This window comes from Ovis canadensis, chromosome 21, assembly GCF_042477335.2.
Source record: "Ovis canadensis isolate MfBH-ARS-UI-01 breed Bighorn chromosome 21, ARS-UI_OviCan_v2, whole genome shotgun sequence".
Taxonomy (NCBI): Eukaryota; Metazoa; Chordata; class Mammalia; order Artiodactyla; family Bovidae; genus Ovis; species Ovis canadensis.
In genome coordinates, this window is record NC_091265.1 from 66,803,252 (window position 1) to 66,830,082 (window position 26,831).

Sequence of the window (26,831 nt, forward strand, 5' to 3'; positions counted from 1 at the left end):
CCCCCGGCCGCCACTCACTGGGCAGGGCAGTGCCAAGAGGCTGCAGGGGCTCATGCGTGGCGTGGACAGATGGCAAACTCAACCCACAGTGGAGGGGCTTCTCGGAGGACAGGCTTAGAGATGGACAGCCATCACACCTCTCTCAGTGCTGACCCTGGGCTTCCTACACCTCCTGGGATCCCTGTACATGTGTGTGTATGTTGGTGGGGGATCGGGGTGGGAGAGTTGGTGTCCAGAGACTGCTGGGACATGCCACTGGCTGTGAGAAAGACCCCTGCCCCCTGGCCCCTGCCCCCTGCCGTGCCTTCATCTGCCCTTCAGGCCACTCAACCTTTCGGCAGCATGCAGTGCTCCCTTTCTTGGACTGTGTGAACTGGACCAGCCCGTGCTGGTTCCCAGGCCCTCCTCCTTCCGTGGCCAAGGGGAGGGAAGGCCCCAACACGTGCATTCTGAAGAAGAAACAAAGGCAGGGCAGCCCAGAACCAGGGGGCATGGTACCAGAGCGGTCCTGCTGGTGTCTGGGCCTGTCAGCTTTACGAGTGACCCAGTTTCCTTCCCATAATGTCTGGAGGGGTTTGTTGACAATAACCTTCCAGAAAATTGGGGTTGGCATCCTGGCCCAGACGGGGCTGGAGGTCCAAGCAGCCGTGAGTGTTCGGGGACAGGATGTGGTGTCCTGGGCCCCCGTGGCCCCCTGTGCTCACCAGGAATGATGTACTCAGCCAGGCTCCAGCGACTGAGCATATCCCCTGACTTGGCCAGCAGGCAGGGCATGAGGACTTCAAGAACTCTGTAGTGGGTGGGGCCTTTGAAGGAAGCCAGACCACCTGGAGGACAGAGATGAGCTCAAGCCCCTGACTGCTCACCTTGGGGAGGCAGGAACCTGCCTGTGGCGGCCTGTCTCCTCTCTCGTAGCCATTAAACTGAGCCCAGAGTCACACGGCAGATTCGGATTGTTGTGAAAGAGACATGGGAGGTGAACCTGTGGCCTCCCCGGCTGGGGCCCAGAGAGGTGGGTGAGCGGTGGGGCAGCAAGGGCGACGCCAAGCCCTACTCTCCAGGAGCCCCGTCACCCTCCACAGCCCTCATTAGACAACGTTGTCCGCATACTTGAAGATCCAGTCATGACATCCTCGGAGAGGTTACTTTGTAGGAGAAAAGTCAGTTCCCCCCCCAAACCTCCTGGCCCAACCCCATCCACTGAGACCTGGGACAGGGAGGTCCCAACACCCAGTCACACCCGGATGTGAAGGCTTGGCCGCCAGGAGAACTGCAGGAAGCTGGGTGTCTGTCAGCAGAACTCTGTAGAATGTGTGCAGGGCGGATTCTGAGAGAGCAGGTCAACCCCAAGGGGCACTCGGCAATCTGGGTCACCTGAGTCTGCCTGGGCAGTTGAGGGTCTGGAGGCTGGACGTGGTGGCCCCGTGTTTAAACGGGGTTGAGATGCTAAAAGCTCCTGCGTGTGATGCACGGAGGGGAGCTCAGTGCTGCGCTCTCTCCCAGTTCTGGAGGCTGGAGACTGTTGATCAAGTAGGACTGGTTCCTTCGAGGCTGAGACTGAGGATCTGGTCCAGACCTCTGTCCTTGGCCTCTCGACAGCCGTCTTCAGCCTGTGTCTCCCACACCATCTTCCCTTGATGCTTGTCTGTGTCCAAATTTCCCCCTTTTACAAAGACACTCATCATGCTGGATCAGGGGCCAAGTATGAACTCCTCTTAATGAATTACACCTGCAACGACCCAGATACGGCGCCATCAGAGCTACGGGGACTGAGGACTTCGGCGTGTGAAACTTTAGAAGACATAATTCAACCCAGGACAGATGATGACTTGAGGGAGCACTTTTGGGGACCTGATTTTGAATCCCTGCCCCTCCTTTTCCATTTTCCTACCTGGAGCACGGTTCTGATGGCTGAGCTCTATTTCACACCAGCCCTGCACTGCGTGAGCCTTCAGCCTGTCCACATTTGTGCCGCTGTAACTGGGGGCTCTGTTACACCTGCCAACCCTAGCTACTGACTCCCACCTATTCCCATGCCCATGGCGCTGTGTCAGTGGGATTCTGGTGCCTGGGACATGTCAGAATGCCCCCCAATCTGGCCTGTGGCTTCTCATCAAGACCATGTTCCAGGGCCATCTGGCTGCAACATCTGCCACCCCACTGATCACCAGGTTGATCCGGCTGCTCTGGCCGACTAGGCGGGCGTCCCCTTCCTCCTCCACAGCTCCGTATGCTTCCCTCCCAAAGCAGCATGCTCACTTGAAGAGGACAACCTCCCCCAATAGCAGGGGAGTGTTCTGGGGTCAAGAGATTTGAGTAGCTGTACACCCCTGCTGGAACCTCCAGACAAGCTCTCGAGGTCCGTCTGGAAGAAAATTTAGGGTAGTCAAGCTTCCAAGACTCCACGCATGCATGCTAAGTCCTTTCAGTCGTGTCCGACTCTTTGCAGTTCTGTGGACCGTAGCCCGCCAGGCTCCTCTGTCCATGGGATTCTCCAGGCAGGTATACTGGAGTGGGTTGCCATGCCCTCCTCCAGGGGATCTTCCCCACCCAGGGACTGACCCTACACCACTCCCATCTCCTGCACTGGCCTGCGGGTTTGTTACCACCGGTGCCACCTGGGAAGCCCCTCCAAGATGCCAGACACTCTCAAACGAGGTCCTACTTGCAGAGGTCTACCTTTCTTTAAACAAAGAAACAAGAACAAACCCCCAAAACAAACCCAAAAGCCCCCAAACAAGGACCATTTCACATCCATTCCCCTTAGGCTTGAAGGGGCCTTATGAGCGCTGTCACTCATGGGCTGCAGGAGCTGTGCAGCTGGTGACGCTGAACAGGGGAGGGGCGGGGGAGGTGGCCGTGAGGATCCTGGCCCTCCAGAATGCTGCCAGGTCAGGCATCCCGATCACCTCCAGAGCAGGAACCCATGACTCAGTCTCCCTGAGGTACCTGTTGAAAAATACACCCCTTGCCCTTAAAGCACAGATCAGCCAGCCTGGTAGGCAGTCAGCTATCACTGAACAGGCCTCTTGTTTTAGAGCTTTTGGGGCGTTTCAGGCCTACACTCACCCACTGCAGCTCTTTCCTCTAAGGGTGAGCTGATGGAATCTATGCCAATTTTAAGATTAGCCTGAGAAAAACAGCTTTGGGAAAGAAAATATACCTAAAAATATCACTGCAGGCCTTCAGCACCACCATAGGCTCAGACAGTAAAGAATCCGCCTAAAATGCAGGGGACCTAGGTTCGATCCCTGGGTTGGAAAGATCCCCTGGAGAAGGGAATGGCAACCCACTACAGTATTCTTGCCTGGAGAATCCCATGGACAGAGGAGCCTGGTGGGCTGCAGTCCACGGGGCCACAAAGAGCTGGACACGGCTGAGCGGCTCACTCATAGCAGTTTCCTCCAGACGTTGCAGCAAATCATCAGAAACTGACGGTTCGGGAACGGCAGAAATGGACGCTCTCGTGGTTCCAGCAGCCGGAAGTCTGTGTCAAGGTGCCTGCGGCGTGGGTTCTCTGGAGGCGATAAGCAGGACTGCATTTCCTGCCTCTTCGAGCTTCGAGGGACTGCCTGCAGCCTCGGCTAGGGGACGTGGGACCCCGTCTCTGCCTCCCTCAGCCCATGGCCTTCTCCCCCACGTCTGTCTCTGATCTTCCTCCCTCTCCTAAGGATCCCAGTCATTGGATTGAGGTCCCCCCCAGATCCAAGTTGACCTTGTCCCGAGCTTCTTACTCACATCCGCCAAGACTCTGTTTCCAAACAAGGTCTGTGTCACAGGGGCCGGAGATCGGGACGTGGACAGCCTGCCAGGGTACACCACTCCATGTGCCCCACTACAGCCCCCAAGACACGCTGCCCGGTTGGCTTTGTGGACTTACGTACCGTCTCACCCTTGCTATGGCATTTTCACGTGGGCGTGGGGTGGCGAGGAGCATTAAATGCCGGGATGGACACCGCGAAGCACACGACCCCGTGCACGGCCCCTGCCTGTCACAGAACCTACCCTGGGGCGCAGCACCCGCCCTGCCACTGACTGGACACCCACGTGCCGGTCAGTCTGTGATGCCCCGGCCAGGTGAGCTGGGGCGGGGCGCAGGGACAGAAGGCCTGCTGTACTGGCTTGGAGCGGTATCTGGAAGCTTCCGCCCCATGTGACACGCCCTGCGCCCTCGCCCTTCTCCCTCTGGACTTTGCTTACCCCAGCACCAGGGAGGGTGTCTCCATCCACAAGCAGGAAATCCGGGTGTGCGTGCCTCCTCCGGGCCTTCCGGCCTGAGAACTGAATTGAGGCCCAGAAGTGGCAGGACACCATCGGTGACCGTGCTCGTGCCCTGCCCTTGGGGTGACCCCATTAAAGCAGGACAAGTCACGAGAGGCCCCTGGCAGGAAAGACTAATCCTGTGCTGACTCGGCAAGTGAAGGGCGCCTTGGGGCTACCAGTGAGGACAGGGACCCCCCTCGCCCCTGCCCCCGGGAGCGCTGGCCGGCCCAGGGGAGACACAAGCCCGTCCTCCTGGAGCTCCACAGCCACCAGGCACCACCAGCAGCCACGTGTGGGTGCCCTCGGGGTATCTACAGGCAATGGGCTCCCCATAGTGAGTCAGAGATGCCCTCAAGGTCACCCTGGAGAGGCCGCCTCTGACTCGGGCTCCTCAGCTTGCTGGTGCCCCTGAGGTGGGCTCTGCAGTGTCCCAGAACACGGGGAGAGGGCTCAATGGCGGCAGGAGGGCTGGCCTCTGAAGGCCCCCTTGCTCCATGGGGCTGAATCTGCCCTGGTGTGTCCTCTGGTGCCCTCTGCAACAGGGGGCGGGCACGGTGGGCCAGACCTGGGCTCGTCGCTCAGAGCTTGGACCTGACAGGGCTGGCTGCTCCTCAGGCAACGGGGCCAGCGACGGGGACTAAGGGTTAGAGTTTAGGGGCTGAGCAAGGGGGCTATACTCAGACTTACATTAAATTTAAATAATTGGGATTCAATTTATTAATGTTCTAATTTAAAAGCTCCATTTTTTTAACCTGCTAAGTTCAATTTTACAAACCCTGTTATCCCCTTTATAACCCTAACAGGTTTTATAGTCATTTTTAAGGGGCCTTTGCCGTCTACAACTCAATTAAGCATTTTCAACACTTCAAACTGGATTTATCTTTTATTTCCCTTTATGTGCTCCAACTTGTCTGAATTGACAACAAAATATCAGGTACTCAAGAACTCATACCCTCGATTGGTTAGATATTTAAAATGGTGAACCCCAAATTGTTGCAAATCTTCCAGAAACATGAACAACCCATGTGTTCAGATTTCACTTAATCTGTAAATGCTAACATTTGGCTGAGATTCTCTTAAACCTGACACTTGACGGTTGGTATGTGACATTCCTTAGGCACACTCGCCAGCCCCCATCCCCTGGGAAGACTGTGGGGGTCAGCTGGCAGGAATAGGAGGAAGAGAAGGAAGGAAATCTGAGTAGGAATAAAGAGAACAAAGTTCAGTTCAGGGAGAAGCCTCTCGAATAGCAGAAATGGGGAAACAGCCGTGGGGCGGGTGTAAGGGCTGGACCTGCAGGGATGGGCTGCGGTTTTCTGCAGGAAACTGCCGGGAGCAACTCTGGAAGGCGGGGTCCGCCAGCTTGTGTCAGGTGGCGAACGCTTCAGGGCCAAAACTTCTCGCGACTGTGTATTGTTTGTTCCTGAGGGGCCCTGACCTCGCTGGGAGCTGAGATTGGGGATGGGGTGGGGGCGGTCACTGTTAGCCTCCGGAGGGTTCCAGCTTTGTAGGATCCACGTTTGAGAAGTGCCGCCCTTCCCAGAGGCAGGGACAGAGAGCGCGCTGACTCCAGGATTCCTGGGGTTTAAGAAGTCCAGGGACCATCCAGAGGGTCTGGAGCACGTGCCCCTACTCCAGACAGCGCTGCGGGCACCTCGGGCCTCCGGATGCCCCAAACCAAAGGCTAAGTAAGCGCTCACCCAGGGGGACGGGGCCGACCGAGGAGGGCCCGGCTGGGGGGCGGCCACCAGGCGGCGGGAGGAAAGTCTGCGGAGGCGATTCCCGCACCCAGGAGAGAACGCTGAAGTGTTGGGAGGTCGGGCCGGCGCGGTCCTCCTGGCCGCCGGCCTGGCCGGGCAGAGGCCCTGGAGCCCACGGCGCTCCCTAGCGGTCACCCACGTGGTCGCCGCGGAGACGGCGCCCCCGGAGCCCGGTCCTCCGCCGGACGTGCGCTCGCGGGAGCCCAGATCTCTGAGCCACCTCTCGAGCGCGAGCGTAAGGTTCCCAAGAGAACCTGGGGCCCGCGGAAGGCGGCGGTCGGCGCGCGCGATAGCCCCGGGGTCTCCCGGCGCTCGCGTCTCCACCAGGCTGCCTCGGCGCGGGCCCTTTCTCTCCGCCCGCTTCGCTGGCCCGGCCCCCCTCGGCCCGCCCCTCGGCCCGCCCCTCGGCCTCCCCTAGCCCGAGAGTCAGCCCCACCCAGTCCGCCAGGCTCCGCCCTCGGCCCCGCCCCTCAGCCTCGCTCCGCCCCTATGCCCCTCCCCTCCCAGCCCAGGCTCCTCCCCTTAGCTCTCCCCGACCAACCCCCGCCCCACCCCCGTCCCGCCCTGGCCTGTCTCCAGGCCCCCTCTTCGCCATGGCCCCGCCTCCAGCGTGCCTTGCGCGGCGGCGGCCCGGAAGCTGGCGTGGCGCGCTAGCGGCGGCGCTCAGGCGTTCAGAGGCGGGACTTCCGGTGGCGTCCGCGCGGGTCTTCCGGCCGACTCCGAGGGCCGGCGCGTCTCCGGGACATGCAGGTAAGCGCCGCGGCGGCGGCCCGGGCTGACTTCCGCGCCCCGCCCCCGTAGCCTCGGTCTCCTCCGCGGAGCGAGCCTGCGGGCGGTGCGTGTGAAAGCCGGAGGCGCGGCGCGAGGGACAACGGGCGTGACGGCGCGTGTGGACGAGAGGCCGTGCGAGCGGCCGTGTGTGATGGAGTGAGGGGGTGTGAGTGGGTGTGGCGGACGCGGCGCGGCGGCGCGCGAGGGGCCGCGCTCCTTGGCTGTCTCTCGGCCTCCGCCGCAGACCGGGGGCGCGGCGGCCTTTTCGCGCTGGAGGGCGCCGCCGAGATCCGAAGCCAGAGACCGGGGCGACGGGCGGGTGGGCGGGCGGCGGGCCCGGGCCCCCGCGAGCTAGTGTCGCCCGCTCCCCCTGCGGCCAGCAGGCTGTCTTGGGCTTCCTCTGTCTTCGCCGAGGGAACACGACGGTACCTGCGGCCCGCCGTGGGGACGGCAGCCCAGAGTCGCAAGTGTCCCTCCGCCAGGGCTGGGCTTCTGCTCTCACACTGCATCCGTTTCCAAGCGCACCCTCGGCCCTCCCCGCAGGAGCAGAGTTGGCCCCAAAATTTGTGCCCACCGGCGAGAATCTGATTGACACTACCTGAGCTGTGGGGACGAGACCGTTCTGTTCCCCGGACAGTCGGCTCTGGGTCCCGCTGGGTGTGAGTGATGATCAGTCAGTGCGCAGTGGTCAGCATCTCTCAAACGGCACGTTGCTGAGCAGAGACAAGTGGGCTGGATTACAACGGGTTTCTTGAGAAAGAAGCGGAGCACGTCAGAGTGCATCCCAGAGCAGCGTTAGCACCGATCAGCTGTTCTCTGCACTCAAGACACATACGCACTTCGGACCCTTGTGTGTGTGCTGAGCTTGTGTGTGTGCTGAGCTCTGTGCAGAGTGTGATGGAAGAGTTGGCTCTCAGACGCACTGACAGAGCCCCCAGGGACGCCTCACCTTGCTGGGCTTGAACACCTCTCACATCACAGCCAACATGTCCCCACCACCCCGTCAGGCAGTCCATCTGGAAAGTTCCACAGCCACTGGAGAGCAGCCCTGCACGTGTGAGCAGCTGGCATCTCAGTGCTTCCCCCGGTGCTGTGGAGCCGCACTCCAGAGCTGGCCCAGCGTGCACAGGGTGGCAGGGGTCTGTGGCTATGCCGGCCTACTCGTGCCTGCTTCTGTTGCCCCGGCACCAGGTGCAGAAGCCAGCAGGGCCCATCTTTCTTCCTCCAGATCAGCCCCACTTCCACCCTTTGCTCTTTCTTCTTTCCTGTGGCGTGAAAGCACAGGTCATAGGGCGGGCAAGTGGTGGGCAGAGGGGTCTCAACGCAGGCGGGACAGAAGGCAGACCAGCCAGCCACGGGCAGAGGCTGGGAAGGGCCACAGAATGTGCCCCCAGGGGACAGCTGAGTGGTTCCTAGGGGACCAGGTCCTGCCTATTTCTCTTCTTGCTCCATCCTTGGGTGCCCTGACCTCCACCCTGGGGCCAGGGAGGAACCCACAGTTGTGAGAGGCTGAGGGGAACAGGGCTGAAGATGGGATGCCCTGCAGGGTTGGCCGCTTACAGCTCAGCAGCCACAGTCTGAGCCCTGCTAAGGGAGCACCAGATGGTTCTCTGTCCCTGGGATTCTCCAGGCAAGAACACTGGAGTGGCTTGCCATTTCCTTCTCCAGTGCATGAAAGTGAAAAGTGAAAGTGAAGTCACTCATTTGTGTCCAACTCTTAGCGACCCGTGGACTGTAGCCTACCAGGCTCCTCCGTCCATGGGATTTCCCAGGCAAGAGTGCTGGAGTGGGCTGCCATCGCCTTCTCCGCGGGAGGGGGCAGAGGGTGGCAAAGAAGGCCTGAGTCTCCATAATCTTCCCTGCCCCCCGCCAGGAGCACCTGATCAGCCGTGGCTGCCTCTCTGCCTGGGGGCGAGGGGGTGGGGGAGGCTCCTAGACTCCCCGTCCCAGGCCCCGTCCTGCAGGCCCCAGGGAGTGACAGCCCAGACCAGGCGCGTGCCGTCTGTGCAGGACTGTGGGCTGAGGGCAGTGAGCTCCAGGCCAGGGGGTCATGGTGGTGGAGGCCCCAGGCACCCACACAGGCCTGGCTCTGCTGGCTCCTGAGAGGGCACCCTGTCTGGCCGGGGCTCTGGTGTCCCCAGGGGTGTCCACCCAACGAGCAAGGGCCTGGGTTGCCTGTGGGGTCTCCTCTGGACCAGCTGGACCTTGGTCAGGCTGAGAGGGGACGTGCCGCCGGGCCTGAGACACCGCTGACTGACAGGCTCTCACACCAGCTGTCTTAAAACCTCCACAAGGAGCGTGTGTGGCCTGGCCCTGCATGTGGCCCAGCTGTGTCCCCAGAGAGAAGGGCGTGAAGGCGGGGCCGGGGTGGTGGTGCTGGTAGGGTGAGAGTCCGGTGGGGAAGCCACGGAAAGACCGAGCGACTGGCCTCCAGGCAGCCTGCACGCGCGCTTAGCGCCCCCGGCCCCTCGCTGTGGGCATACTCGGCCTGCACGCGCACTTAGCGCCCCCGGCCCCTCGCTGTGGGCGCAGTCGTCTGAGAGGTTCTCTAAAGACAGGATCGTGCTTTGCGAGTGCACGTTGTGACATTTGCACTGGGGGGTCATGAGCTCTGCGGTGCCCTCAGGATGCCAGCGTTTGGGAGCGTGGGGTTTGAACAGCTGCAGTGAGCATCTTCAAGCACTTCTCGTGTAGACAATAAGTTCCCCAAAGTGGGATTTTAAGAAAGAAAAAGGAAACGCAGATGGGAGAGCACGTTTGTGACCAGATAGTCACCTGAACGTGAATTCCCAGCAGCAGCTCAGGGGGAAGCTGCCCCGGTCCCTAAGGTGGTGTCATTCTCGTCCTCACGGCAGGGAGGCGGTGGGGGAGGCGATGCTGTCTCACCTCAGCCTCCGTTCCTTTGGTTGCTGGTGAAGCCAAGAGCCGAGGTGCTGTTTCTGGGGCCTGGGGCGTCTGTGTGTTGCAGGGGGTCTGTGTGTTGTGGGGGTGTGTGTGTTGTGGGGGGTCTGTGTGTGTTGCAGGGGGTCTGTGTGTGTGTTACGGGGGTCTGTGTGTTGTGGGGTCTCTGTTGTGGGGGTGTGTGTGTTGCGGGGGGTCTGTGTGTGTTGCGGGGTCTCTGTGTGTTGTGGGTGTGTGTGTTGTGGGGTCTCTGTGTGTGTTGTGGGGTCTCTGTTGTGGGGGGGGGGTGTGTTGCAGGGTCTCTGTGTGTGTTGTGGGGGGGTGTGTGTTGCGGGGTCTCTGTGTGTGTTGCGGGAGGTCTGTGTCTCTCCTGCATCTCACAGCTTGAGTTTGTGTACAGTCTGTGAGTCACCTGTGGATGTGGGCTAGAAGTTCATTGTCAAGAATTTCATTGTTTCGTGTTTATTTCTTTATCCCGGTTTTTTGTTTCCTAAACGAAAGGGTCACGTTTTTCTGTCGTGAAATGTAGACGTTTTCCTGGTGACTTTTACTGATGCTGACTTAGGGGGAGAGGCACCCCCTGTCCAGCTCCTGCCCCAGGTTTATCTACACAGGCGCGTTTTCTTCTAGTCCTCTCCACAGCTCCATGGTTTTACACTCGAGCCAGTAGCTGGTAGCCAGAATGTCTTTGTGCTTGTGGAGGGTGGGGGCCAAGCTTTGCTCAGTCGGCCCCAGCTGTGATTGGGCACCCCTGAGGCAGTGGGACGGCTCCTGGCCTGCAGCAGGGAAGGCCCTTTCGGGGCGTCTTGGGGAGCCGGGGCCCAGCAATGCTGGCCGCTGGAGCCCAGCCGTCGGGGCTGGCTCGGTGCCCGGCTTGGTGCTGGGAGGCTCCAGGCTCCGTCAGGACCAGAGCCCCAGGAGGCAGGGGGAGTGTCCACCTGCCACGGCCCCCACGGCCTCTGTCTTTCGCAGCCCCCTGGACCCCGAGGTTGGGCCCTCCTGTGACCCGCCCAGCATGCAGGCGCTCCTTGGCACGCTCTGGCTCGCTCTGGCCTGCAGCTCTGTGCATGCCACGCTGTCGAAGTCAGACGCCAAAAAGGCCGCCTCGAAGACGCTGCAGGAGAAGGTAGGTGGTCTGGGGACTCGCCAGAGGGCTGACAATCACGCCTCCTTTCCCACTGGGGGCTGGGAGCTGACTGCGAGCCAGGAGCTTCGCATCTGGGCAGCCAGCACCGTACCCCTCGGGGCTCCAGCCGGCCTCAGAGGGAGCAGCTTCTGGTGCTGGGGCCGGAGGGCAGGCCTGCCCCCGCTGGGCTCGCATCCCTGCCCGTGCCCCCAGGGTCCCCCTCGCCCCGCCTGCTGCCTCCGTCGACCCCTGTACTCTCCCCTGCTTCGCAGGGCGAGTCAGTCAAGCTCTGCCAGGTGTGGCTGTGGCGGTGCCAGTTTCCAGGAGGGCCCCGGGAGGCAGGGCGAGCCTTCAGGGACTGTCTACCCCACCTGACGGCCTTGCCCTGCGGGCTCCTGGTCAGCAGCGCTGATTCTGGGACAGGGTCCCTGCTGACCCAGAGGACCTGCGGCCCCAGGGCTCAGCCTGGGTTCGCGCCGTGACAGCGTCCTCCCTGCCTTCTCTCTCAGACTCAGGTTGCAGGCAAGCCCGCCCAGGAGCGGGGTCTGGTGGTGACAGGCCTCAGGGCTGAGGACGTCGTCCTCGAGCACCGCAGCTACTGCTCGGCGAAGGCCCACAAGAAGCACTTCGCTGGGGACGTCCTGGGCTACGTCACGCCGGTAGGCCGGGCCCGGGGCGGGTGGCGGACCCTGAAGGCAGGGGGGCTGCTCGGGTCTGCATTCTCACCTCCCCAGGCTGCTCTCACCCAAGGGAGCAGTGGGAGCGATGCCTCCCAGCAAAGTGCCCAGGATGGTGGCAGGGCCCTGCTGCACACGGGGCGGGCGGCCCTGCGGAGCCCCGCCCGGCGGCGGTGCCCCGCCTCTGGCCCCACTGCCAGCAGGCTCACTCTCTCTCCCCTCTCTGCCAGTGGAACCGGCACGGGTACGATGTCGCCAAGATCTTCGGGGGCAAGTTCACCCACGTCGCCCCCGTGTGGCTGCAGCTGAGGAGGCATGGCCGCGAGATGTTCGAGGTCACGGGCCTGGACGACGTGGACCAAGGTTCTGACGCCGTCGCCTGTCTGTGCCCGCCCTGGGGGTCTGGGAGAGTGAGCATGAGAGAGAGAGAGAGTGAAGATGAGCGAGCCTGCGTGTGAGCGCGTGTGCCATGCCTGCCTGGCGTTCAGCTGCATCCGTTTGCCTCGGCGGTTTGTACGTGGTGTCCTGGGGGAGGATCTGTGGGGGAGGCGAGGGTCTGGCTGCCCTGATAGCCGTGTTTGGCGCCTGAGTTTACTCGGGTGTTTCCCCGTTCGTTTTCAGAGAGAGGACGTGTTAGCCAGAGGTGGGGCTCCCCAACCCTGGAGGGTGGGGGGGCGTGGGTCAGAGGACAGCAGGCCAGCGCCAGCTCCTGCTCTCTGCTGCCCTCAGCTCTGAGAGGCAGGCCGGGCCCCTCGGGGTGGTGGCCCTGGTGCGGCCACATGCCCCCAGCCCTGGCTGCTCTGCAGGGGTGGGGGGGACACGACCCCAGGTTCCCCCGCCGCCTCCCTTCCGTGCTCCTCCCAGGGGAGGTCAGGGGAAGGGGCTGTACCCCACGCTGACCGTCCTCTCCGCATCCCACAGGGTGGGTGCGGGCAGTCCGGAAACAAGCCAAGGGTCTGCGTGTAGGTGAGTCCGGGGGTCAGGGCTGTGGGCCCCGAGCCCCCGCCCCCACAGGTGGGGGTTGTGGAGCGGGCTGGGGGGGGAGGGGCCCAGGGCCTCTAGACCTACCTGCTCGCCCAGGCCACGCTGCCTAGCATGCTTAGCATGTTCCTCTTTTGACTGCTCAGAAACGAGGCCGCCCCAGCCCAGCATTCGTGGCCTCGATCCAGCCAGACCCCAGTGGCCCTGCTGCCCGCCTTGGGCAGCCCACCAAGGCCAGCCCCTTCCCCTGTGGTCTTGCCCTCCCATCTCTCCATTCACCCTGAGGGTTCATGGAGCTCTCCTGGGGGCCGTGCCCAGGGGTGACGCTCACCCTGCCCTGCCCATCCTAGAGCTCATGGCTGGTGAGGGAGGGCCACGTTGCCAAGTACACTGGGGCCTGGGGAGGGGCTGGGGCTGGGAGAGGACCTGCAGTTCGTTTCACGGGGAGCTGGTGGGGGACAGTCCAGCGAGAGCCCGGCAACAAGGAGCTGGATGAGCCGGGGTCTGGGCGCTCGGGGACTGGGTGGGTGAAGGGAGGAAAGGGCCAGTGTCTGCGTCCCCAGCACCGCCCACGCCCCTCCCTCCCCAGGCCACCGGGTGCCTGCCCTGGCCGCTGGTAGTGGTCATTCTGCTCCGGAGGCCACGGGCCAGGCTAGCCCAGGAGGGTCACGGTCTGTGCGTCTGCCCCCAGTGCCTCGCCTCCGGTTCGAGGACTGGACGTACGAGGACTTCGAGAGCGTCCTGGACAACGAGGACGAGATCGAGGAGCTCAGCAGGACCGCCGTCCAGGCGGCCAAGGTGACAGCCGGGGCTCCCTCCTGACCACACGCGCCTCGGGCGCAGGGGCTGCCCTCCCGGGGGCACGTTGCCTGGGCCAGTGCCAGGCTGCAGGGCAGGGAGAGCCGTTCGGGGCCCCAGGGGCGGTGTCGGGGTGGGTCACGCGAGGGCCCGGGAAAGAGAGCGGCGATTCTCTGCCCCTGGGCCCACAGCCGGGAGGGAAGGCCGGGGCTGGCTCTGCGGCCCCTCCTCCTGGAGCCCCACCCACCTGCCTCTGTCCTTTCAGAGCCAGCACTTTGACGGCCTGGTAGTGGAAGTCTGGAACCAGCTGCTGGTCCAGAAGCACGTGTGAGTGGGCCTGGGCAGTGTGCGGGGCGTGGGGCGTGCACGTGTCCTTCCCGGCTGCCGGTGTCGGGAAGAGGCTGAGGCCAGACGTGGAGGGACCTCGTCTGGGGGGAGGGCCGTCTTCCCCCAGTCTGTGCAGGCGCTGGGGTGGTACCCCAAGAAGGTCAGAGAGCGACTCCAAGGAGTCTGGGAGCGGCTGCGGGCGGGTTGCCCGGCTGGGACCACTGGGGCTGGCCTGACAGCCTTCAGGGGCCTTGGCGAGGAGGCAGCTGAGTGGGACCGGGGCCCCTGTGGCAAACGGCCACGGGCTTCTCTGGGAGAAGAGCTTGCAGTCCAGCCTCAGCCCTGCCTCAGCCAGCGGGGGGGCTGCCCAGCCCCGAGGAGGTACCCCCTCCCCTGAGGCCCACGGCCAGATCCCCCTCAGCCAGGGTGACAGGGAGGGCGGGTCCCCTCTGGCGGCCGCTGCTCCGGTCCCATCAGGCCCAGGGGGTCAGCCCCACAGGAGGAGGAGCGCGCCGGGCACGGGGGCCTGCAGCCGCCGCAACCCTGGCCGTCCTGCACCCGAGCCCCGCTGCTCCACGCCTCCAGCCCAGGGGCCCGCGGGCAGGGTCCCCCCCCACCCCGCCCCATCCCTCTCACAGCTGTGGGCTGCTCTCCACCTGCTCGGAGGCGGCCTCCTCGGGCCTCCCAGCGTAGCAAGAGGGTATTCTCAAGGGGCTGTGTGGGGACCAAGACTCCTGCCTGAGTTCCCAGGAAGCTGCAGCTGGCGCCCAGCTTGCCGGGCTCTGCCTGGGGGCAGGGAGACCCCGCTGCCTGCCTGGAAGTGGGGGCAGCTTGGAGGCAGGCCCCACCATGGTTCCTGCTTCTCTGTGCACTGACCACACTCCCCCCCGCCCCCCCCCCCCCCCCCCCCGTGCGTGCTTCCGCCCTGGGGGCGCCCTGAGGCCGGAGTTGAGAAGGAGAATGGGTGGAGAACGGTGGGCGAGTCCAGTTGAGGGCGGGCGGGGGGGGGGGGCCCTGTGTCGGGAGCCAACACCCCACTGTGCTCTAGTGGCCCCTCTGGTGGCTTTCAGTTGAGAGGCGATCTCACCTCCCCTGGGCTCTGCCTTGGCCCCTGCTGAGCTAACGCCTGAGGGGGGCTGGGGGAGACAGCCTGTCAGGGTGGCTCAGGAGGGTGTGCGCAGCAGGCACGCTGCGGGGCAGGGTGGGGGCCGGCCAGCCCTGCAGATGGCTTTGGACCCGGCTCCCTGGGCATGTGGTGGAGGCAGTGCACTTTGTCCCCGCCCTGGGCAGCAGGTCGCCAGGCCCCTCCCGGGACAGCCTGCTGCGTAGGAGTGAGTAGGGGCTGCCTCGCTGTGGCAAGAAGCCTGTCTCTTGCATTCACACCGACGGGCGGGCGGCCCCGGGAGTCCCTTGGGACCTTGTCCCAGCAGAGCCCCACTGGGCAGGCATTGCCCCTCGGCCACAAGACCACCTCCCCTTCTCAGAGACTCAGCCCCTGGTGGTCCCCAAAGCCGGGCAGGCACTGATGGTTATGGGTGCTGAGGGCACAGGCTGAGGGCCAGCTCCCGGCCTCGGGGAGGGCCTGAGCTGGGTTCCACAGCCCGTGTGCTCCGCAGGGGCATCCCTGACCCCCAGCCATCGCCGGAGCGCTGTCTCCTTGGCCCTGGGGTCCTCCCACTGAGGCTGGGCCCGAGGGGATGGAGGCCGCCCCATGCCCGCCTCTGCAGGGTGGGCCGCAGCTGTGCCCCACGCAGCCTTGGGCCATGTAGACTGGCTCGAGCTGAGCAGAGCTGGGGGTGCACAGCCCCCCACCTGACCGCTCTGGGCGGGGTCACTCGCAGCCTCTCTCTGGACTGAGGCGGCTCCTGAGGGGCTGTAGGGAAGGACCCAGGTCAGTCACTGGGCCCACACCCTCCCAGGCGGTATGGGGCCAGGCCAGAGGACCCAGCCCAGAGCTCGCCCAAGACCTGCCTTCCTGGCAGGGCAACCCCTGGGGGCTGAGCCGGCCTCTCTGCGGTCTGCGCGCCCACCAGACCTGAGATGCCGCCACGCCCCTCGCCCTCACGACCAGAGGAGCCATGAGGCTATGCCTTCCTGTCCACGCCGGGCGGCACGCTGCCCTCGGAGATGCTGCTCCTTGGGTTCAGGCGCGTCTGGTTGGCCCTCCCGAGGCTGGGGAAGGCGGGGCTCCGTGTCGGCGACTGCTTGGGGTGGGATGACTGCCGAGGGGGCACGAGGCCCCTCAGTGGAGCTGCCCCGCACCCTCATCCCCAGGTGCCGCAGCAGCCCAGGGTCACGGGCTCCTTCCTCACCCCTGCCCGGCTGCATGTCCGGCAGGTTCCAGAGGTGACGGGGCGCTTCCGTGCTCTGTCCCCTTCCGTGCTCTGCCCCCGTGCTTCGGGGATAGGGGCCCTGGAGTATGAGTTACCGCGGGGGCTGAGGCCAGGCTGGGTGGAGGGTGGCCCGGGCATCGCCCAGCACCACTGCCCCTGATGGGGCCCTGGAGTATGAGTTACCGCGGGGGCTGAGGCCAGGCTGGGTGGAGGGTGGCCCGGGCGTCTCCCAGCGCCACTGCCCCTGACCTGTGCTCTGCTCCTCGGCAGGGGGCTCCTTCACCTGCTCACCCACATGGCCGAGGCGCTGCACCAGGCCCGGCTGCTGGTCTTCCTGGTCATCCCGCCTGCCGTCGCCCCGGGGTAAGTGCTGTGCCTGCTCGTCCAGGAGGCCCTTCCTGGCCCCCACCCAGCCCTGGCCTGGTCACGCCGGCCACTGCCCACGTGGGGGACCCTGTCAGCACGTCCTCACGGGCCCGCAGGTCAGGGGTCCGCAGCTCAGGGCCCGGGCTGCCTCGGGCCAGACCTCCTGCCACTCAGCCCAGCCGCTTCCCTCTGCCCCAGCCCTGAGACAGGGAGCTGGGCCCGGTGCTGGCTGTCAGCACTGTGGCCTGACCACCATCCAGCCCGCGCTGGGCATGGAGGAGGCCCAGGCAGTGACCTAGGGCTGGGGGCTGAGCAGAGGGGTGGTGAGGGCCCGGAGAGGCCTGTCCTCGGCTCACTGCAGAGCTCGGGCTAGTGAGTGGGACGGGGTGGGTGGCCTCTGGACCCGCGCTGTCTGGCCTCAGACAGAAGAGGCTGCGGCCACCCCAGGCGGCTGCCCACCTGCGCCTGACGCCCCCACCCCGCGGCGTCTCCACGCATCCCCAGAAACCTGGGCTATGGTCTGTGGCCCTCAGGAGGGCCCTCGGCCCTGGGTGCCACCTCATACGCTTCTGAGTGTGTGCTCATGCATGGGACACGCGTGTGTGAGGGGCCAGCGGTCCTCCCGGGATGGGGGCCCTGATGTGGAAGGGCCGGGGCAGTGGACACTTGCCCCACCCCTCAGACAGAAGAGGCTGCGGCCACCCCAGGCGGCTGCCCACCTGCGCCTGACACCCCGACCCCGCGTCATCTCTGCACATCCCCAGAAACCTGGGCTGTGGTCTGCGGCCCGCAGGAGGGGCCTCGGCCCCGGGTGTCACCTCCTACACTTCTGAGTGTGTGCTCGTGCGTGGGACACGCGTGTGTGAGGGGCCAGCGGTCCCCCCAGGATGGGGGCCCTGGTGTGGAAGGGCCGGGGAGTGGACACCTGCGTGGCCCGTGGGCTCAGCTGCGAGCGCAGCGCCTGTCTCCAGGGTCTCTGGTCTCTGCCGGTTGGGCTGGCTTGGGACATGCTGACCCAGTCGACCCTGGTGATCGGGGCCATCGGTGGAGACCGGCTCCTCTCGCCCAGGGAGGGCCCGGGTCGAGGGCGGGACCGGCCCCCTTGCGGGGCCCTTGTGCTGACAGGGGTGCAGGGCACACCCCCGTGTGCTGGAGGGTGCGGGGGAGGGTGAGCGGGCCTGACACCCCTGGAGGGGCTGACCCTTAGGCCTGGCCTCCAAGGGCAGTGGGCTCGGGACAGGGTGGGGAGCAGCTTTCCAGCCAGCGCCCTCTCTGCCCAGGCCTCTGACCTGAGCTCCCAGGCAGGGAGTGGATGGAGCGAGCCTGGGTCCCCTCTCGGCAGTGACCGGGGAGGACGCACTCTCGGGTGGCAGCGAGAGGCGAGGCGGGGGCGGGGGCCGTGTGGCCGGGCTGACGGCGGGGCCCCTGGGCACGGCTGCCTCTGTTGGCCCAGGCCGTGTCTCGGGCACAGCCTGGCTGCGCCCTCGCGCTGGCGAGCAGGCCTCCCTTCCTCCAGAGGCCTCAGTGGCTGAGGTTCGCCTTGCGGGCTTTGTCCTCCTGCACCCGCGCTGTGGGACGGCAGCCCCGCCCGGGGACCAGCGGGCTGTAAGCAGATCTGGCCTTTCTGCAGCGTCAGCCACGTCACAGAGGCCGCGCTGCTGCCTGTGGGAACAGAAGCCCGGAGTGGGGGGGTGTCTGCGTGGCAGCCTTTTGCTGCTGTGGCCTGTGTCTCCTCCCTTTTGGGGGCTGTTGGCACGGGTGGCCATCCTGACTTTGAGCCCTGCTCCTGAGCTCTCCGCTTGGCCCCCGCCGACGGTCCAGCGCCAGTCAGCAGGTTTAATGAGAGCTCTGGGCCGCCCTGGCTCCGGAAGGGCCCTGAGCCAGTCCTCGCCTCCGCCCCTCAGGCTGTCTCTTCTGAGGATCGAGCTCTCAGAGCCCTGGAAGGAGCTGACCGCAGGCACGGTGGACTGACATTCTTTCCAGGACCTTCCCTGCAGCGAGCTCGCATCCTCCTGGGCAGGTGTTCCCCTTGATGAGCGCTGCACCCAGCTGTCCTCCAGCAGCCCCTGGGGTTTAGGGTCACCACAGGAAGGGGATGAGTGAGGGTCCTTCCCCGGGAGGGATACCCCTGCCCAGGCTGACCCCCGTTGACATCTCCTGAGCTCCAGGGGTGGCCTGGGGCCAGACTGTGGAGGCTCAGCAGGGCCGTGGGCAGGGGTCACCCCTGGACATAGAGCGGGTGCAGGCGCCGGAGGTCCACACTGGAGGGGAGGGGCCCTTGCTGACGGGTGGGACGGCCCGGACCTGCAGGCGCGGTTCTACTCTGATCGTGTAGGGAGGCTGTGGGCAGGAGGCCCTGGGGCGGGCCCGTGGGGGGCAGTGGTGGGCGCCGACAGCAGGCCCACCCTCTTGCCTGCTGGGCCACCGTGGGCAAGGCCCTATGGGAGGTGTCCGTGGGCCAGGGGATGCCCTGCCTGTGGTCAGCGGCAGCGCCACGGATGCGCACGGTCTGCACTGGTCCTGAGGACGCTCGGCCTGCAGAGGACTGGTCCGGGGCGGGGCTTGGGTTTCCAGCCCAGTAGGTAGCGTCTCGCCCTGGGGGTTGCGGCTTCACAGTGTCGTGGGGCCGTAGGGGCCGGGATGGGGCGTGGAGCCTGGCCTGGAACACGGGACCGGTGTGGGGTTCACGCTGCCCAGCGCCTCCCAGCTCTGCGGGATGGTCTGGAGTGCGGCCCCGGGCCTGTGGCCGCCGCCACCTGATGGAAGAGTCTGGCTCCCAGCTGCGTCCCGTGCTCCTGGCCACAGTCAGCGCTCGTCAGGAGCTCTCCTGGCCCCTGGCCCCAGGAGCCTGCTGTCTCTGGGAGACCTGGGTCAGGCCTCCAGGCCCCCTCCCTCCAAAGGCAGAGGCTGGGGTGGGTGGCCTTTGCTCAGTGGCCTTGGGGCAGCCTGGCGATGGGGTGTCTTAGGGCTGCCTGGACCCCGTGGAACTGGTGACTAAGGCTGAGGTCCTCATGGTGGGCCGCCCCTGCCCAGGGACTGGAGGTGCTGGCCGAGAGGAGGGATTGTTTTCTCTGCTCACACTGTTGGGGGGGGTGGACGCAGAGCCCACTGCGCCCCACCCAGGGACAAAGCAGGGTCGTAGAGACTGCTGCCACGAAGCAGGCGGCTGGCAGTCAGCTGTGTCCTGCAGACGGCCCCCGGGGCCCCCACCTGCCCAGGCCTGAGGCCTCCGAGGGAGGGCGCCGTGCCTGAGGCGGAGTGGAAGCGGGCAAGCCTGGGCTGCCCATCCCCAGGTGAGAGAGGCCTCTGGGGCCTGGGGCAGCGGGGGGGGGGACGTCTCTACAGAGCCCTGACCCAGCTGTGGGCCACCCTGTACACCTGAGCGCTGTCCCCCTCCAGGGAAAGGGACTGAGGTGTCTTCCTGGAGCAGGGGCGGAAGGGGCCTGAGCTGGGAGCCCCCGGCCGGCCTGCCCCGTCCTCCGCTGAGCCCAGGTCAGCTGGGGAGAGGCCATGACCACGAGGTGGGCACGGAAACCATGCCGTCTCTTTGCAGGACCAACAAGCTGGGCATGTTCACGAACACGGAGTTTGAGCAGCTGGCGCCCGTGCTGGACGGCTTCAGCCTCATGACCTACGACTACTCCACGGCACAGCTGTGAGTGGGGCTCTGGGCCCACGCGCTCTCGCTCGGCACACGGGGGCCCAGCCCCTGGTGGCCTGCACACTGGAGGCCCGGGCGTGGTCCCGCCTCCCACCAGCTTTCTCAGGCTGTGACCCGCGGTCAGCTCTCAGCTCCAGAATCATGAAGGGCCTAGTCTCTTCTCCCAGAGCCCACAGTCAGCCTTGCGTTGGGCGACCTTCTTGTTTGGGGGTGACTTAGGGCACCTGGCCACCCCATGGGAATGGTGTCCTGGGGTGTCCATCCACACCTCCCAGCCCTGGCTGCCCCATGCCAGGTGCTGGGCCCACCTCCACGCCCAGGAGAAGGTGCTCCTGTGTCGGGGGTCACACTGCTGCCCCGGTCCTCCTGGGCCTCCCCTGAGCGCTCTGCCGCCTGAGGGTCCCAGGCGAAGCAGACACCCCGCACAGGTGCAGCGGGGCCGTCTGTCTGCTGCCGTCCTTGCCGTGGTGTGCGCGGACTCCTGCCCCGACCCAGGCGACCGGGGCCTCAGCCCGGTGCCGAAGCCCACTCCTCCCCACCCTGCAGGGCTGGGCCCAACGCGCCGCTGCCCTGGGTGCGAGCCTGCGTCCAGGTCCTGGACCCCAAGTCCAAGTGGCGGAGCAAGATCCTGCTGGGGCTCAACTTCTACGGCATGGACTACTCGGCCTCCAAGGACGCCCGCGAGCCCATCATCGGGGCCAGGTGAGCCGGCGGCCCCGTCTCCCGCAGCACCCTCGTTGCGGGGGGTTGGGGGGGGGGGGCTGCGGTGGGGAGGAGGCCGGGCAGGGTCTGATCGCAGGCTGGCTGTCCGCGGGGCGCCACCCCGGCACCCCCTCTTGCCGTGTCAGTGGGAGTGTCCTCGACGCAGCGCAGGTGGCTGGCCACCCCGGCGCTCCCTGCTGTGGCCCGGGGAGCCCTTCCTGCGTGTGCCCGGCCCAGGGAGCCCTTCCTGCGTGCGCCCGGCCCGGGGAGCCCTTCCTGCGTGTGCCCGGCCCAGGGAGCCCTTCCTGCGTGCGCCCGGCCCGGGGGAGCCCTTCCTGCGTGTGCCCGGCCGCGAGGTCGTGCTCGTGCTCTCGCCCAGTCTGGGCTGCGTATGCTGGGCTCTGACGCCATTGCCACGCCGTCCGCCCAGGCGCGCGTCCCATGAGCTGCTCAGCCCGTGTGGTCGCCCCACACTCGTCCCCACGCGGCGCCCGCCGCACCGCAATAATCGCGCGCCTTCACGGAGGCTCGCTTATGCTCTTTGCGCCTGGTTTTTGTTGAGCTTTTTTAAGCCTTGGGCTTATCCTCTCTGTCGTGTTTGGGAAGGATGTAGCCGGTTCCACGTCGCCCTCTCTCCTCCTTTTCCAGGCCCGTGAGCACGCGTGTCAGCCGTCTGTCTCTCCCGCTCCCGGGGCCTCGCTCTGTCCTGGGGGCTCTTGCTCAGTTTTCCTTGCTCTCCGAGCCGGCAGCCCGTTTCCCGGTTGTGTCTCGCGCGGGGCCTCTCCCTCCCGCGTGTCCTGGTAGCTCTCGTCTGGGGGTTTGTCTGGAGCACCGGGTGCACGTGTGGCGGCTGCCAGGCGGGCCAGCCCTGTCCCCTGCGTGTCGCTGAGCAGCTCTCCGGGGCCTCTGCTCGGGCCACACGCGCGTCTCTCCCAGCCGCGCGCGCTCAGTCACTGCCCTTGTGCTGTGAGCCGTCCCGTGACAGGGACTGTACTGAGGCCAGTGATCCCAGTGTGTGAGCCCGCTGCTGCCCACCGTGGGCAGGGTCGCCCACAGGCCCGCTGGCCCTGGGGACACACAGGTGGCCCAACACCTGGGCGCCGGCCGCCTGCCAGCTGGCCTCGCCCCGACCCTCTCTGCTCCCTCAGGGCCGCCCTGCGGAGGGACAGGCCGCTGGGTTGGCCCTTGGCTGGTCTTGGGAGTCCTGGCAGGGTGGGGCACCCGTTTCCTGGCCGCCCCCCAGGCGAGTCCCCAGGGTCCACTGTGCTGAGGCCTGGGACGGCCTCCCGCTGCTGGCGGAGCGCCATGGCGGGGAAGCTGGACAGGACCGCTCTGCCCGGGGCTTGCTGAGGTCACGCAGCAGAGGGGTACCCCGCCCTGCCCAAAGGCGGAACAGGGAGGGAGGCCCGTGGGGGTGGGGCAGAGGGTTCCCCGGCCCAGGACGTGTCAGGGACCACCCAGCACAGACCCCCAGAGGACAGACTCCAGAGGACACCGCCCACATCCCTTGACCTCAGGGCGCCCACTCGGGTCCTGCCCAGGGCGCTTACACCGGGGAGAGGCTGAAGGAGGCCCAGGTGGGGTTGACTACTGTTCTGAGGGGTCGTGTGGGTCTCTGAGGGGCCGTGGGCAGGGGTGCTGCTGGGGCACTTCGCCGAGCCCCCTCCTTGCAGGCTCAGCTGTCCCGTGGGGCATCCCGTGGCTCAGCAGGGCGGTCGCTGCTGACCAGGCCCGGGGCTCTGCTCCTCCCGCCTCGGCCGCTGGAGGCCCAGCAGAGCCCGTCCAGAGCCCCTCCCTCGACCCGGTGACCCTGCCCACTGCCTTCTCCTCCCTAGGGCCCTAGCCAGCCATCTAGGGGAGCCTCGGGCAGGGCCTGGCCCTGGGTTGCCCTGATCTCCTCTGCCCATGGCCGATTCCTTCCAGACCATCCCCCGATGTGCAGGGGGCTGACCCATGCTGGGGCTGTGGGGGTGGGCGGAGCCTCTGCAGGGCAGAGAGCAGCCCCTCTTAGGCCGAGTCTGGAGAGCCAGATGGGAGGGCTTAGCGAGGCCCCAGATGGAGGCTTGTCTGTGGGGGCGGGCAGGCTGCCTGTGCAGGGGGTGGTCGTGTTCACAGGCCCAGGGCCCCGGAGTCGCAGCCCACCAGGCTGCACCCCTCACTGGACACCCGGGAACCCTGAGCAGGCGACCAGCAGGTGTGGGGGCAGTGAGCCTGGGGCCTGGTGCCCTGCCGCCCTGACAGCAGCCCTGGCCAGCCTGTCCAGGACCAGCCGCCCTCCAGGCTCAGCCTCCCCAGCACTGGTCTGGCCTTGTGTGGCAGGTGTCCTCTCCAGGGACAGCGGGTGATCAGCTCCTCACCATCTGCTCCTCACACAGAGCCAGGACCTACAGTGGGGGTGGGAGGCCAGCTCTGCCAGCCGGGGAACGGGGGGGTCTCCTGGCCTCTGCCTGCCTCGGCGGGAGGGGGCGGCAGGGAGGCAGCCTGCACTCTCTGGACCCTCTGACCGCTGCCTCTGCTCTCCACCCCGGGCGACTTGAGGCCCCATCGCCCCACGGCCTCATCGCTCCCCGCCCTCGAGGAGGCGGAGTGGCTGTGAAGCGCCCTCGAGAGGTTGGGGTGCCCCACACGTCTGCTGCTGAGCCCCCGCTCGGGGAGGCTGTTGCACTGCCCTGGCGGTCAGGGTGCCGGGCCAGCCCCCTGAACACCCCCAGGCCAAGTGGGCACCCATCCCCCTGGCAGCGCCCAGACTGGACTCCACTGCCCCCGCTCAGAGGCCCGCCGGCACACAGCCAGATCAGCCCAGGGCTGGGCCATGCCCGGCAACACTCCCCCCACCACTCAGGGGCCAGGGGGCCCGGGATTGAGCTCACGGGGCTTGGGCCGCCCTGCCCCGCGGTTTTGCGCTGCCCTGGACGGGGCTGGCGGCTCTCGCGGCTCTGGTCTTTCCCGTCCCTGTGTTGCGTTCTGCGCTGAGACCCTCTCCCCCGCTGGTCCCTGGGTCTTGCCGTCCTCCCTGGGTTCCCGAGTGTCCTGCCCTCGCTGTGCCCGGGGCCTCCCAGGGCACCTTGACCCCTCACCGTGGTCCCTGCCGGCTCTCCCCTCAGGGCCTCTCCAGGGGGCCACGGGGCTCCTGCTGCCTGTGGCTGACGTGAGGTCTTCCGTGGAAACTGCCTGTAGGTCCTGGGAGCTGAGATGGGGAAGGGTGCCTCCTCACATTGCCCGTGGCGGTGCCCACCGGACTCCCCGCGTGGGCCTGCGGCCGGGGACCTGGCCAGGTCCTCAGCAGCTCGGAGGCGGTGCCCTCTGGGGTGGGTCCCTTCAGTCCTGCGGGGCCACGGCAGAGAGCGCAGGGCGCCCAGGCCCCAGTGGGAGGCAGGAAGCCCACCCCGGGCTGGTTTCCCCCCACCGCCCGGACGGCCCCCTTCCGCCTGCTCTCTGCTCGCTCGCCCGGAGAGGGGGGCCATGCAGCTCGCCTCCAGGCCCAGAACCCTCCGCAGACCTGTCTGCTGTGTCTGTGTGTATGATTCTCCTTGCCGTTGCCTGAACTTTCATCCCAAGCGCTGATGACGTTTTTGACCAGGGAGCTGTCTTTCACACACTGTAAGGTCCGTTGTGGCAAAGTGCCTGACTCAGCAACGTTCAGAACCTCATCAGGCTACGCAGCCACCTTCTCTGTTCCCTCAACGTCTCGTCAGCCTGAGCAGCCGGTCCCAGCAGCACCCCCGCGCCCTGTGGCCGCTGACCTGGGATTTGTCTGTGACTTGCCTTGACGGGACGTTTCGTAGAGCCGGACCAGGCGGCCTGTGGCTGAGGCCTTCCACTTTGGCTCAGGGACCGCGCAGGCCCCGTCTGCACCTTTCCCTCATTCACCCCTGCCCCCCGCCACACCCCAGCCCCTCCACCTGGGCTGCCCTGTGGTCTTGCTCTCAATCCGCAGAGGTCTGTTCAGCTATCCCCACCCAGGATGCTCACTCCTTGCTTCTCCACCTCCACCCCAGTGAGCGTGGGGGTCCTGAATGGCCCCGGTCCTGGCCCTGCTAGGCCTCAGCCTCCGGGGTGAGGAACTGACCCCAACAGAGTGCAGCCTCAGCTGCCCCCACAGCTCCCCAGCTCCAGCAGGCAGCTCTGTGAGGAGCGCGTGGCCAGGGCTCCCCAAACCCGAGGGCCTGGAGCCACCTGCCCCAGGACAGGACTCCGGGGCTCAGAGACACCCACCCCAGCCCATGTCCCAGATCACCCTAGCCCCAAGGCAGACGGGTCCAAAGCAGCAAGTGATCCTCGTGATTCCAGGAGCGTGGCTTTGGTCAAGGGTGAGGCCATCGTTTTGGCCAGCTGGACCTGGTGTGGTGGGTGTCCTGTGTCCTGGCCCAAACCCCGTGCAGAGCCCCATGTCGTCTGTTGCCTCCATGGATTCCCTGCTGCTCTGTCCAGGCCTGACCCCCCGCGCCCCACCGGTGTCCGTGGTCCAGCCCAAAGCACACAGCACGCCTGGGCCCAGGGCTGGGCTGGCCACACCTGCCCCCTCAGCCTGCCTGGGCGCCGCTGCTGGCCCGGGAGACGCCGTGTGGGCTGCAGACCCTGCTGTCCTGGCCCCGCCGCACCCTGGAAACCAGCCCGTCTGCCTGTGTGCTGGGGGTGGCTCTGAAACCGCTGGGTTCTGGCAGTGAGGCCGGGCCCACCACGGGCCTGGGGCAGCCGTGTCCACAGCCAGGAGGCAGGGAGGACAGCCTGGCTCCCCAGAGGGCCCGGACACCACTGTTTCCTTGGGCGGGGGGTCGGGGGCCGTGGAGCCGAGGCTGCCCCCACGGCTTGCTCGCCTGTTCTCCACTGGGCGGGGCCCAGGTGCACTGCCTGTTGCCCGCCCGGCGCCGCGCCCACACTGCGGGCTCGCTCACGCTGCTCTGCCCGCGGTGCCGTCGGGTCAGGGCGGTGCCCCGGCCCCCACATCTCAGCAGCCTCTGTTGGGGCCCCTGTTCCCACCCCCACAGCCTCAGCCCAAGCGTTCGAGACCCCCCCGTGGCCCTGCTTCCTGGCATTCCAGCTTGCCCAGGCCACCCCACGTGGCCCTCCCACTCCGCCCGATGTCACTGGCATTCTGTGGACCACCGGGGGTTGACACGCAGCCCCGGTTAGCCTCCACATGCCGTGACGGCAGCGGTCACCCCCACCCATCTGGGTGGGCGGGGGAGGGCCCTGCACCCACATCCCATCTTCCCCAGGTACATCCAGACACTGAAGGACCACCGGCCCCAGATGGTGTGGGACAGCCAGGCAGCAGAGCACTTCTTCGAGTACAAAAAGTGAGTGTCGGGGAGGCCCACAGTGCAGTCCCCCGGGCACGGGCCCAGCCCGAGGAGGGGCACGAACCTGTGCCCTGGGCTGGCGGGGCGGGGCCAGGAGGAGCCCAGGCCGCCTGGGACGGACTGTCTGCTCTCTTGCAGGAGCCGCGGCGGGAGGCACGTCGTGTTCTATCCGACGCTGAAGGTGCGTGCGGGGCTGAGGCTGCGGGTGGGGGCAGCCCTCGGTGAGGCGGCAGCGGGCAGGCGGGCCTCGGGGCCGGTGCGGCCGGGCCGACGCTCCCTCTGCCTCAGTCCTTGCAGGTGCGGCTGGAGCTGGCCCAGGAGCTGGGCGTGGGGCTGTCCATCTGGGAGCTCGGCCAGGGCCTGGACTATTTCTACGACCTACTGTAGGCCGGGCTTGCAGCCAGCATTGCCTTTTCTAAGAGACAGAGGGACTAATGTGTGAAATACAGACTCTTCCGTTTCCGGATCTGTGTGCTGTGGCTTCTGCGGCGACTGAGCAGGCCGGGAACCTGAGCCCCTCAGGGCAGGGACCTGGGGTGGGGAGTCCTAGCAGGGCCAGGGCGCGGCTAAGGATGCAGACCCTCCACCAGCCTTGACTGCCTGCCCTCCGCTGGCTGCCGAGGCAGGGCCCGCAGTCCCCACCGCACAGGCGGCGGAGTCCCGCATGGTGTGCAGTCCCTGAGGGTCCAGAGGCTCCAGGGCAACCCCAGGTGCCCTGCTTGTGGACGCTCGGGCAGGCGTCACCCCCGGGCCACACAGAGGGACCTGGCCTGCTCACCCAGGAGCTTGGTGGGCACCACGTGGCAAAGGTGTGGAGGCACACTGCAGGAACCAGGGCTCAGGGAGGCGGGCCCCACCCCCA

At 66.3% G+C, this 26,831-nt stretch overlaps 1 protein-coding gene and 1 long non-coding RNA gene across 4 annotated transcripts; one reads left to right on the top strand and one right to left on the bottom strand.

Annotated features, from left to right (window-relative positions):
• Positions 1-942: 942 nt before the first annotated feature.
• On the bottom strand, positions 943-4,202 carry LOC138426869 (uncharacterized). The gene is made up of 2 exons (XR_011251815.1): positions 3,885-4,202; positions 943-1,729 (listed from the first exon to the last, which is right to left on the bottom strand). It is a non-coding gene; the product is annotated as an uncharacterized lncRNA (long non-coding RNA).
• Positions 4,203-5,600: 1,398 nt separating this feature from the next.
• CHID1 (chitinase domain containing 1) lies at positions 5,601-26,435 on the top strand. Of its 3 annotated transcripts, XM_069565832.1 has the most exons (15): positions 5,601-5,635; positions 5,807-5,951; positions 6,603-6,773; positions 10,668-10,821; positions 11,331-11,480; positions 11,729-11,861; positions 12,420-12,464; positions 13,171-13,277; positions 13,543-13,604; positions 16,208-16,300; positions 19,857-19,958; positions 20,511-20,666; positions 25,886-25,966; positions 26,108-26,150; positions 26,258-26,435. In XM_069565832.1, the coding sequence occupies exons 4-15, from the start codon at positions 10,711-10,713 to the stop codon at positions 26,354-26,356; spliced, it is 1,182 nt and encodes a 393-aa protein (XP_069421933.1). In that variant the 5' UTR covers positions 5,601-5,635; positions 5,807-5,951; positions 6,603-6,773; positions 10,668-10,710; the 3' UTR covers positions 26,357-26,435. The 3 variants fall into 3 exon arrangements, with proteins under 3 accessions (XP_069421933.1, XP_069421934.1, XP_069421935.1); XM_069565833.1 differs by lacking the exon at positions 5,601-5,635 and having other exon boundaries at positions 5,723-5,951; positions 6,633-6,773; XM_069565834.1 differs by lacking the exons at positions 5,601-5,635; positions 5,807-5,951 and having other exon boundaries at positions 6,612-6,773; positions 13,069-13,277.
• Positions 26,436-26,831: the final 396 nt, after the last annotated feature.